The sequence below is a fragment of the Akebia trifoliata genome, chromosome 5, assembly GCF_017979445.1.
Source record: "Akebia trifoliata isolate Shusen 1 chromosome 5, ASM1797944v1, whole genome shotgun sequence".
Lineage (NCBI taxonomy): Eukaryota > Viridiplantae > Streptophyta > Magnoliopsida > Ranunculales > Lardizabalaceae > Akebia > Akebia trifoliata.
The window spans coordinates 32,728,195-32,741,378 of NC_141379.1; the positions used below are offsets into that span (position 1 = coordinate 32,728,195).

At 35.3% G+C, this 13,184-nt stretch overlaps 1 protein-coding gene across 1 annotated transcript; it reads right to left on the reverse strand.

Moving 5' to 3' along the window:
• Positions 1–4,752: 4,752 nt before the first annotated feature.
• Positions 4,753–11,978, reverse strand: LOC147402309 (mitogen-activated protein kinase kinase kinase NPK1-like). The gene is made up of 16 exons (XM_086443919.1): positions 11,129–11,978; positions 10,998–11,039; positions 10,017–10,082; positions 9,826–9,936; positions 9,664–9,744; positions 9,400–9,560; positions 7,831–7,912; positions 7,454–7,554; positions 7,062–7,101; positions 6,854–6,913; positions 6,705–6,754; positions 6,383–6,596; positions 6,063–6,302; positions 5,584–5,918; positions 5,432–5,499; positions 4,753–5,198 (listed from the first exon to the last, which is right to left on the reverse strand). Exons 1-16 carry the CDS (start codon positions 11,414–11,416, stop codon positions 5,095–5,097), a joined length of 2,043 nt encoding a protein of 680 aa, XP_086300045.1. The 5' UTR covers positions 11,417–11,978; the 3' UTR covers positions 4,753–5,094.
• Positions 11,979–13,184: the final 1,206 nt, after the last annotated feature.

A 13,184-nucleotide genomic window follows, 5' to 3' on the forward strand; every position in this document is an offset into this window, starting at 1 on the left:
TCATCTATCTCAATTTCTAATACTCTTAAGTCCCTAAGAAATTCAAAAAAAGCTCTTCAATCTCTACTCAATTCTTTTTCTCTCACTTTCTCTTCTTTAAGAATATTTTTTTATGGGTCCCGTTCAGCACCCTAAGCTTTACCACACACTTTAACAAACGTGTTTTGTCTTACATGGGTTAGAAGTTTTGGAATGGGCTGATTTTTGGTGAGGATGATCTCTATGGTGAGGAGATCATCCTTACCAAAAATCAGCTCATTCCAAAACTTCTAACCCCATCAAAAATGGTTTACAAAAAATGGACGGTTCACGATTTTTCAACGTGTAAACATGGGGCTAAACATTTCGGAATGGGCTGATTTTTAGGGAGGATGATCTTCTAATCATAGAGATCATCATCACCAAAAATCAGCCCATTCCAAAACTTCTAACCCATGTAGGACAAAAAACGTTTGTTAAAGTGTGTGGTAAAACTTAGGGTGCTGAACATTTCCCTTTTTTTATAATTCTGTTAAGTACATAAGAAGAAGAAGAAGGAAAGTTCAAGCCTCAAGGTGGGTCTAGAATAGGATTTCAATTTACGTAAATTTCCTATTTCTCCCCCTTTACATTTCTCTCTTTTATCTCCTCTTTCTTCACTTCTTTAATTTTTATTTTAGAAAGCTTTTAAGACGTAATGCCCACCCTTCCCTATCACCGGTAGATTGGACTTCGGTTCGATAAAAAATTTAGGGGTTGTAACCACCTTAAAAAAAATAACTATTTTAAACCCTTAAACACTTTTTGTACACACCCAACTCAACTTGATTTGAGGCAATTAGTAATTAAGTCCTTCTCAACCTATGAGAATATGCCTATAAGTCATTATTCAATAATTTCCAAAAATTATATTCTTAAGGAAAAATTTGATGATGATCATTTCTTTCAATGAGATTATTCTTATAATTCAAACGGATAATAAATCCTTTGCCTTTAAGGGTGCAAGTCGTCAATCATTCAACCCTTTTTATTTATTTATTTTTATAAAAAATGACCACATTGTTAAAGTTATAATTATTTGATGGAAAGAGATGAGAGCCTAACACCTTCCCCTCCCTTTAATCGAACCACTTACTTAAATCTTATATAGTCCACTACTTTATCCATATGAAAGTCACTATGATACCAAAATGACATTTTTTCTAAAAATACTTTTCGGGTAACCATTCACACCCTTTTACAAAAAGAAATTGTGGCAACTCCAAATCTTGGTAGACATGATCTTTGAATTCGAAAATCACATATCTACAAGTATATTATATAGTTAAATGTTTGATTTTATAATAACAGATAATTAAAATACATTGTAAAATAATATCTTTAACTCATCTCTAATTGTTTTAAAAACTAGGGTGGAGATTGGACCCCTCTTTTGACGAAAATCAATATCGAACAATTTCAAATTGTGCTTGAATTTCATTTTATTTCAGTTATTTTCCTTCTTCTTTCATGGAATTTACAATGTGAACCAATACATGTACATTATAAGGAGTAATTGGACCTCAAATTCAATGACTGGCCAGCTTATCCATCTCATTCTTTTTTATGTTTAAAGTAACTCAATTATCAATCCAAAAATTTAAAGACTTGTGTTGTAGTTTTCTGAATATGTTGACTTGGTCTCCTAGAATATCCGTAAAATAGATATTACATGGATCAAATTCTCCAAAATAAATTGAAAATATGCAAAATGTCCTAATTAACCTAAAAACCGTTAAATTAAAAACCTACTCTAAGGAATTATTTAATAAAAATAATATTTTATATGGAAAATCCTAATACGTGTCCTAGGAATTAACATTAAATTATACATTTTATAGAACTTATCATACCCCCAAACCTAAATTTTGCTAGTCCCTTAGCAAAATGAAAAACTAAAAACTACAAGATTGTAATAGATCTAAGGAAGGAGAACAGTGAGATGCATTTGTCTCGGTTCCTCAGATTCGCACAACAAAATTGGTGTCGGTAGCCCGAGTCGACTCATCTAGGTCATCCTCCGTTGGAACGGGAGGTAGATTTTCCTAACCCCCACAATTCTATTGCAAGTGGGTTTCTGTTTGTCTTTGCTTGTTCCAGTTTTCACACACTAGTTGCATCATTCTAGTAAAAAGGGAACCCCTACGAGCAGTTAGGACCAAAGTGATTAAACTACTATTATAAAATAAAAGAAAAATAGTCATGTATTTATTTTTATTTTTTTATAATCAGGTATCCTTGTAGGCAAGGGATCCGGCTCTAGGCTTTGTCTAGTCCATTGAACATGGTCTTGTCCAAGGACTAGTCTTGGGGCACATGCAATGCCCACACGTCACACGCACTAGGTAAGTGAGGATGCATCTTCATGGATGGCCCTTGAGGAATTAATGCTCATACTGGATATCAAACTCATGACCTACGGGCATTAACCGCTTATCAATCTGAAATTGCCATTGAGATAACCCCTCAGGGTTCAATTTTAAATCTTTTAATTTGATTGCACAATATGTAGGAAAGGAAACTTATTAATGCTACTTGCTTGATTCTATCTATACCACAGACAAATTAGTAAGGTTATTAACCTTTCAAAAAAAAATTAATAAGGTTATTAAGAAGAGTCGTGCTGGAGTGACCTTAGCGGGGGACACCTTGACATGGTGGTGCGTGCATGTCCGTAGATGCATTTTACTCGTATCTCGGAAAAAAAACACCTACAGGAATGCACACCACCACGTCAAGATGTCCCCATTGTGTCCTCAACTGAGGTCACTCTAGCATTAATCTATTAAGAATTAAGATTTGATTAGTTGTAATATCTTTAAATAAAAAATCTTCACATTTAATATTATATCTTTTTGTATTTAAGTAAAATAATTTTTCATGAGTTATTTTTCTATATAAACTCTACCATTGTACCCCCCATTGCCTCTATACTTAAAAGAGTTTTACAATTTTTATTTATTTATAGAAAAAGAGTGCTCATATCAAAAAAAAAAAAATTAGTTTTTTATCAATCGTTGATCATGGCATTTCATGTATGTTGCTTGTCTCGGGCCCTTACAACAGAAGACGTTGCACCAGTGGTGTCCAAATCAAGCTCCAACTCATCCAACTCGCACAGGTCGAGGACGAATTCAAATTAGTGCAGATCTCGACGAGATAAGGATAAAGATTGATGAGTCCAGTTTTCTTTGATCATCAAGAACAGAATGCAGAATATGGTACTCCTTATGTAACACATATGGTTAATTTTTTACAAATTTTAGGGAGATCTGTTTGTTACTTCCTACAATGTAACCAAATGAAAGTCTATACAAGTTGAGCAAACGAGTTCAAACTCAAATCATCTTTTGTAATCAAAACTTCTTTAACACAGTGTTTGGCTTGAGAGAAATGGAGAGAAGTGAGGAGAAAATAATTGAGTTTCTCTTCATTTCTCTTGTTTGGATTGTTATAAGTGGGGGAGAGAAGAGAAGAGAAAAACAGTGAGTTTTCTTTATCTCCAAAAGTGGAGAGATTAAGAGAGAACCCCATTTAAAATATTTTATAATTTCAACTTTACCCGTAGATTTCTTTTAGGACATTTTAAAATTTCAAAGTTACCCCAAATTTTCTCTTGTCAATCCAAACATGGTGGAGAGAAACTGATTTTCTCTTCTCTTCTCTCCACTTCTCTCAACCCAAACAAATTATAAAGTTTCATCAGAGTTTTTTATTATGGCATTTTCATCCATTCAAAAATATCCCTAACCTTTTATTTGAATGGTCTTTTTTATAAAAAAAAATGTGTTACATTTCTACCAGACAAATCTGTTTTTAATTAAATCATTAATTTGATGTTGATGAGAATTGAACCCAGACCATTGGTATCATCAACTAAAGACTTTACCAACTAAGCTAACTAACACCTGCGCACTTCGAATGTTGGTAATTTCTTACCAATCAACTGACACATTTTGGGTCTCATCGAAAGCCAAGATATGACTGGCTACATCAAACACCTATTCGGCCTTCTCTTATTATAGTATTGAAAATATTGAGTTTGATTTCGTTTACTCATGAAATAGTACACAATCCGAAAATTCAAAAGTTGATACACACCCTGATTTTCAAACTATGACATTCACATAATTCAAAATATCAAATTGTATCAAAATGTATAGACAAATACATATCCGGCCAAGACGTACGAATATTGACCCTTAACCCTTAAAGAATGTATCAGACTGTATCAATCGAGAGATTCGAGATAATACCGGTTTTTTTTTTTTAAATCTTGATTGAAACATTTTTAAACCTTGGACATTCGCTTTGAATCTAGTCTTCCGTGAGAGGTTAATAACAAAAAAGGACAAATCTTCAACCTCTTCCTACAAGCCCTTGATTTTTCCCCAAAAGCCAATCTTTCTCAACCTCTAGGGTAGAAATTTGTATCCTCGTCTTGAATCTCAAGATTCCATCTTAAACCTTCAAACCTCAAGAAGAAAATGATGGGGAATTTGGGATGTTGAAGATGATGGATTTTAAGAATAAAGCACATGGGTTTTTTCCAAGAAGTTTTAGACGAGTTCAAAATCGTTAGAAATCATGGGTTCTTGGTAAGAGATGAAAATGAGGGCATTTTAGTCATTTTTATAATGGTCTTCAATGTTTGGCCAAAGTCAAGGGGATACACATCATCAATTTGAAAAACCCTGGGGTATCTCTAACAATTGCAGTACAACATCAAACATGTTTCAAAAGTCGAAACCAAACATCGAATACATTTTATCCAAACAATACATTATAAAAGTGTTGCATATCGCGATATAAGATACAAAAGCTTAGCTTAAAGAGGAAAAAAAAAATACAAGGATCATACCAAGTGTATGTGATTTTCAGGCTGAACCACAAGACACTAGAGATAATGGAGTGTGTGTGGTTGTATTGTCTGCTGCTATTCATGCAGAGATGGCTTAGTGGCACTGTGTACTACTTATTAGACTATAGGCCATTTACACCAAAAATATAGAGCTACATAATACTCTCTTGATTGGGAAAAACAGAGAACTCACTCTGTCATGCACCAATGTACATTCATTTTCCTGGGGAAGCAAATCGTAACCGCTCTCTCTGCCGATTTAAAGCTCGATCCTTTGGAGATGATGTCTTCCCTCCTACACCTGCCTGGCGCAACAACTCTGCAAATGCAGTTACATATCAGTCATGATCTTGAAAGAAGAGAAATTACTCGAAATCAAGTGATGCTAAGCTGTTATCAAGTATGAGAATCCTATTAGTAATGGAAACAAATTTCTTGACATATATGGAGTGTTGGATAACCACTAATTCTTCTTGATACATGGGCTTGTTGAATTACCGAAGTAACCCATTGTGGTGTTTGATTCCTATTGCAGTCACAAGTAAAAATTACCTCGTTTTCTCTCAAGCTCTTGGTCAAGCTCTTCTTTCCATTTCCTTTGTCTCTCAGAAAAACTCGCGCTGCATATATCACATGTTACAATGTTCTGAATTCAAAAGAAATAAGACATTATTACACAACTTAAAATTAACCATTTAACAAACCTCGGGCTTATCAGTTGTTGCCGAGAATCAACAATTCCTCTCCATTCATTAAGTTGTGGTAAAGGAATTTCCTGCAAACTTTGATTATTTACACCACCAATGTTTGATACACGCCTGCTACAATTCCCAGGGCTTGCAACATTCACAGAATCGTTTGGCACCAATGGGGTTCCACCAACAACCCGGTTCGGTGACCTGCTTTGGGGAGGTAACTTCAAATAATTTGTAACATTTTCATCATGTATGTTCCTTACAACACCCAAGGGACTAGACCCATTCAAAGTGTTGTAAAACTCTTCATATAGAGGTGTTTGCAGCTTCTTCAGATCCAGAGCCTGAAAGTTAATTTTACAAAGAAATAATATTGCAATATAATAACATAACAGACTGAATATTCATATATAACAACAAAAGAGATTCAAGGGAAAAAAAAAAAAGGAATAGAAACAGAACAGAAAAAATAGGAAAAAAAATGATACCTTCTCGTCAAGAAATGCTCTAATTTTAGTCTCTGTAACTTCATCATCATCTTCAGATATTGATGGCCCACATGGAAATGTGAAGTCATCTTCCTTCTTGTCAGAAGCTCCAGGACCGCAAGCAGCACCGTTAACTGGTCGACCAGAGTCAATGCTCATTCCCATTTGTTCTGGTTCTGGACTTCCATCAAACTCGCACGGGGGCCAATCATCAGATGGCTCACACATGGGATTGAAGCTCTAAATTAAACATGCAAATCCAATGCAGATTAGTTATTTAAGTTCTTTTTTTCTGCCTAGGACTTATACTAGTTTCATACCTTATTGATGCCATCTGACAATAATCTAGAATTGAACTTCACGGATCCAACCAACATAAAATCATCTTTATCATCTAACTGACACATGTCATCATCACTGGTGCGTGTTTGCCAAACTGGTCCAGCTTCTGAAAACTTCTCAGGATATATAGTTGAGCACCTCACACTATCCAAATCACAAACACTCTTCAAGCCAATGCCGGTTGTCCTTGGTCTGCCCACAGGATTAGTGTTGTAGCATTAAAAGCATATAAGGTGATGAACCCATGATTGAAGGACATTATCAATCTTTAATAGTGTTCAAAGTGGTAATAATACTTACATATTATTAAGGTTTGTCCCATATGAAGGCAACAGACTTGCGGTACCTTCCTGATGGCAGACAGTAAGATTTACCTATATCAGCAGAAGAGCAGATGGAAAGAAGAACCTAACGCACATATACTAAAATTTAGAGTGGTTTATACTAACCATAGCTGAAGTGCGAAGTACTGGATGAGTTTCCTGACATTCTCCAGTAACGAAGGGATGCTGCATGAAATTAACAAAGCACAGAATTAATAAGAAACAGAAGCCTACTTATTCAGAGATTCAGCTTTTCACAGTAGAAATTTAATAAATCCTATAGATTATCTCTCTAAGAATTAATAAGGGAAAATATTATTCAATTTGGAATCACCTGCAGCAATTCAGATGCAGCTGGCCTCAAGTTTGGTTCCCTGCAACCACATTATGTTTGTTTTGCATTAAAGAACAGCGAAGGCAATTATTGATAAAGAATTTTATATTAGACGAAAAGAATCGGCCAGAAATATTAGCTGAGAACTAGTCACGTTAGAACTAAAACGATGGGTGTGGGCTTGTTACTTCTTATATTCAAATAGATTTTTTTTTGGATAAGTGAAGGGTAACTGATTAGCAAGGTGGAGTTGGGTTCAAGGTGGCTTAAACCTAGGAACATGGGAACAGCACTCCACACATCTTACCAACATAGCTAAGTGGCACTTCATTATCTTTGTAAGGTGAGGTCAGAACAACAAAAACAAACAAACAAACCAACCGTGAACATACTTTTGTAGGCATTTCAACAGAAAATCCTTAGCTTCCACAGAGAGATGCTCAGGGATTGGTGGATGAGACTTTGTTGTTCCAATATGAAAGAGAGCAGCAACCTAGAAAAACACCAACTTTTAGAACAAAAATAAACGTGTGAACATTTCAGAATGTTTAGAAAATTATATTGAAATGCTATGAAACTCTTTTCAATATAAGTATAAAAATTCATTAGAAAAGAAGGGGAAAAAAAGTAAGAAGCAAGAGGTTGAGGAAACCTACCGAAGAAAAGAAAAGAGAAATAAACTAAAAACAGAATTAAAGCTATTGAACTTCGGAAATCAACAGAAGTTGAAAAGAACAATCAACGTCCGAAAGTGGGATTAGGTGCAAACCTCTTGGAACTGCTGGCTCCAAGGAGGCTTTCCAGTAGCCATTTCAATAACAGTACATCCAACACTCCAAATATCAGCAGAGCTAGAAATTTTAACACGTAAACCAATCAGCAAATTCACAGTTCATCAAGAGAAAAAAAACAAGCAAGAATAAAGCTGACAAGAAAATGGCAATGAAGTGTCAATAAAAGGTGTTAGCACAGAAAGATGAACAAAACAAATTACAGTTTTATTTATTGTAACTTTAGAAGTGGGGGGCTTTGAATGAAAAAAGGTGGTAAGGGGATATAAAATTATGCTTTTAGTTATATATATTTTCAAATTTCACAACAAGCTCACGAGACTGTTGCAAGAGTTATAAGGCTTTGATGATGATGATCTGTTTTCTTGGAAGAAATTGATATTACTTCCTTGCAACATATGTGCATGTGTTTTTCGGCGAAGGTTCATGCAAGTTACAATATACAAACTACCCTTAAAAGAATAAGGTACATTTCCAAGAAAAATAAATAAATAGACTAATAATAGAATAAGCCATCATACGAGAATGAGCACATCTTGGAGCAAATAAAAGTGTCATGGACCCAAATCAGTAAACCTAAGAGTTAAGCAGCTCCTACTAACTATTTATGAAGCAAAAGATAAAGACTAGAGAGGTGCATTTTTTAACAATGGTGCGCAGTGGCGAAAGGTACTCTAATATATCCAAAGAGTCAAGTCAAAAGGTTTGTTTGACTAGCATGAGATCAATCATATACTAATTCCAGACCTCCATCTCATAAGCAATGTCACCTAATTTGTTACCTCAATGCAAAAAGAGAGAAAATAAAACAGAAATCCTGGAAACTGACAAGGTTGATTTATTTATTTTTTGATAAGAGTAAATTTTATAAAAAATAAAAAAACAGGAGGTCGAGATGACCCACCAGTCCCACCTTAATTACAAAAAAGAGACTAACTAAGAACTACATCAGACAAACTAGGTCCCAAGAATTACACATTGGACACAGCCATCAAGAAGAGAATCAAATCCTATCTATAACAAGAAAAAGATAACTTCGAAGTTAGTTTTCTGGGGTCTAATTGATTTGCTCGTTATCTGATCCCATGTAATTTGTTGTACCAAAATACAACACCCTTAACATTGTTGCTGAGTCCTAGAATCCTATATATCAAGGTCCACCGAATCCAACACCACCCCAGTGAAACATACATTTTTCTATAAGCTACTGATATTATTTATTTTTTTTTTTAAAAGTTCCATTCATCCCAACTATTTGTGGATTGGAAATGAATCCTGTTTCAGAATAAATTATGTATGAAATTGTATTTTTTGTCGGCAAATGTTACTTTAAATCTTACTAAAGTCATATGATTTTTACTCTATATAACCAATTCATCGCAGTGCAATATCATACAAACTGTAAAAGTAAAAAAGAGGAAAAAACAAAGATTAATCATTCGTGTTTCCAGACCCAAGATTGGATTTTCTTTGTTGATCAGATTGAAGATAGAAACCTGCATACATAGAATCATGTAGTGGTTACAAAGGTGTATTGTGATGCTTACAAACTATGCCCTGTCTGGAGAATAACTTCAGGAGCCATCCAATATGGAGTACCCTTCATTGACTTTGCACCCGTTATAGTAGCCAGCTCAACGACTTGCTTGGAGGCACCAAAGTCAGCAAGCTTGATGCAACCTTTATTGTCTACAAGAATGTTCGCTCCCTGAATTTAGAAGAACCAGCACACTTTACTAATCCAAAGAGAGAAAGAGAGAAGACCCATTTTTTTATATCTTAAAGGTAGAATTTCCTAAGAAGAGAGATACCTTAATGTCTCTGTGCATTATTCCATTCTTATGAAGATACTCCAACCCCAATAAAAGTTGTTTTGTATACATTCTTATAACCTGTCTAACCAATGGTATAAAATAAATCACAAATTCAAGCACCCCAACAACCCGGCATTTCAAAGAAAATCACTGACTTACAGTCTCGGGGAAGGATCCAAATTTCCCAAGAAGTGACGAGATTGATCCTCCAGGGACGAATTCCAAGAGAATATTTAAGGTCCCCTCCTCCCTAACAGTTCCCAAATATCTCTGAGGAAATAAACAACCAACACAATTGGACAAAAGAACATATCATCACTTTCATCAAAAGAACTAGAGTTCACACTCACAACAATGTTTGGATGCGATAGATTCTTAAGAAGCTTCACTTCCTCCTCGAGCTCCTGAATATGAGCCTACTTTGAACAAATGAGACAAAAAACTCAGTCAAATTCTAAAGAAAAGCTTTTGAAATAAGAAAACTGAAATTGAAAGACTAGAGGTACTACAATCTATAACGATCACAAGAACCTGCAGAGCACGGAGGCATCAAACAAATAGCCCATGTAAGAAGAATTAGGTATAACGGAGACCCCAATCCAATTTCAAACTAGAGATCTATAAAATTTGCACTAAATAACACCACCACTTCAAATAATTAATGAAGATTTACACTTGCATAACTGTTCAATCGTAGAAATCAACTAAAACAGAAGCAATACAAAGTAAATTGAAGTAGAACTTGATAACCAAACTCAAACTAGAGATCTACAAAAGTTAACACTAAATAACACCACTGCTTGAAATAATTAATTAAGAATTGGCCTTGCAGGACTGTTAAATCATCAAAATCCACTAAACCAGAAGCAATACTAAGCAAATTGAAGTAAAATTTAATATCCAATCTCAAACTAAAGATCTACAAAATTTACCTAAACAACACCACTGCTTAAAACAATTAATGAAGAATCACCCTTTCAAGACTGTTAAATCATCAAAATCAACTAAACCAGAAGCAATACTATGTAAATTGGAGTAAAACTCGATATTCCATCTCAAACTAGAGACTGCTTCAAACAATTAATGAAGAATCACCCTTTCAAGATTATTCAAACATCGAAATCAACTAAACCAGAAGCAATACTAAGTAAATTTAAGTAAAACTGGATACTAATCTCAAACTAGAGATCTACAAAATTTAAACTAAATAACACCACTGCTTCGAACAATTAATGAAGAATCAACCTTTCAAGAGTGTTCAATCATCAAAATCAACTAAACAAGTAGCAATACTAAGTAATTGAAGTAAATTTTGATAAAAAAATCCTCACCTGTGCTTTATCCTTTGAAGCATTGTTCGCCGCGATCAAAACCTGAAATCCAAGAACTGGGTCAAAACCAAAATTACAGAAATTGGAACCAAAATGTGGATTCATAAACCGAAGAAAAACAAAAAACCGACTTGTTTCACAGCGAGAAGCTCTCCCGAATCGAGATTCATCCCCATATAAACTCGACCGAAGGCACCGCAGCCGATCAATTCCCCTTTTCGCCATCGGATCGAAGGCGCATTGTCTTTAGATATTGGAGGTGGAGGCAGCCCAGGAGGAGAAGGTCTGGAGAAAATCCCAACTCTCGATCTTCGAATACAAGAACCTATCCTGTCAACCAGAGTTCCTCCTTCATCACCTCCATCTGGGTTTCGAAAAACCAGAGATCGACGAACTGAACCGAAGATGTCTTGGATCATTCTTTGTTCTTTAGAAAATCTAGGGTTACTTGGTGACTGTTTGCGACGCTTTGTTCAGAGAGAGAAAACTAGGGTAGTAGTAGGAATCTTCTTTGGATTTCATTTCCAGAGAGAGTTCATTTGAAGAGGGAAAAGGTATCGAGGATTTTTTTCAAACAATAAAAAATGGGTTGTGTAGACATAACCCTTCGAGTTTTGGTGGATATTTTAGAAACCCCTACGTTTTTTAACTTATTACATACCCCCTTGACCGACAATGGTGACTCAAATGAAATGACCCAAAATACCCCCGTCTTCACCATGGGCATAAACCCTAGATTTTTGTCTTTCCCAAAAAAAACCTTCAATCCTAAGGTAAAGACTTGGCAACCTTTGATTTCTCTTGTACCCCTAAATAAAACTCGATTTTTTTTTTCTCGAAAACCATTTGTCTTTGATATGAACATAACCAATACACAAAAAACTCTTGACAAAGGGAGCAATCCTGGTGTTCCTCGTTCCTAGACACCCAGTTGTTCATTACTTGGATTTCTTAATAGTAGGAAGGAAAGTTTCAAATCAATCCATCAGAAAAGGAAGGACGAGTCGTGGCCTTCATTAGTGAAAAATTGTGTGATGCGAAGAAAAAAGGTATTTCACTTATGATGTGGAGTTATATGCGATTGTTCAAGCTCTACGGCATTGGATACATTAGCTATCTAATACAACACGAATTTCTCTTGTTCTTGGACCACGAGAGTGCAAAAAATTGAGTTGTTAAGGTTTTGACACACCACCATGTTTAGTAGTTGACTTCTTTTTGTCCCGAATATTGTCATCTCCCAAATCATCCTTTTTGTGGTTTGAGCATGAGAAATAGTAGTAGCTCCAATACCATTTGATACTAAACTTGGCCAATACATCAAAAGCCACAAAGAGTTGATAGTGTGGAAACTCAAGCTCTTATGTATTTGGGATCGGAACCATCTTCATCCGTTGGTTTATTTAACAAAGTCATCTATAGTGAGAGAAAAAAAAATATTGATTTTCCTTCCATTGATTAAGAAGACTGAACAGTAGGGAGGGGGGATTATGTGAAGAGTAAGTGGCAACCTTGTTACCAAAAACGAATGTTTTAGGCCAAGGGTTTGGAAAAAAAAAAATCAATGGTTTTGTAATGGGTACTTTGATCATTTTATGCTAGTCTCTCAAACAAGATCAAGGTCAAGGGTATGTCATGAGTTTGAAAATACAGTGGGTGTCTCAGATATTCACCAAAACTTGGAAGGGTACGTCTAAATTACCCAAAAAACAATTGGAGTGGGGGGCATACATTTCGATGAATTTCTCCAAGGGTGTCTCATTGGCTAAAGTTAGCATGACTCCCATTTTTAACCTTTTCGAGGGATATGGGAGAGACGCAGAGCAGCAGAGAGCAAAGTCGATACCTAGTGATCTGAAAGCTCAGATATAGACTTGATTGACTGACTTCGACCGTTGGATCTGTTTGACCCATGAAAATCCAATGATTTGAAATAAACGCTAACGGTCAAATAGTTGGTTTAACGGGCCAGCTCATGAGAAGATTCTGGTTTAGTTTCATTTTCGGGATGGCCTGCTCATATTTTACTGTACCCAGCCCAGGCCCGGGTGTTCTATAGTTGGACATTAAATCATCCACATCATTAAGAAGTAATTTATTTTTATTTTTAAATTACAAAATCACCTCTTAATGACATAATTGGCTGGGCTTGGTCAAAATTCCGTATATATTGACATTTATTTGACA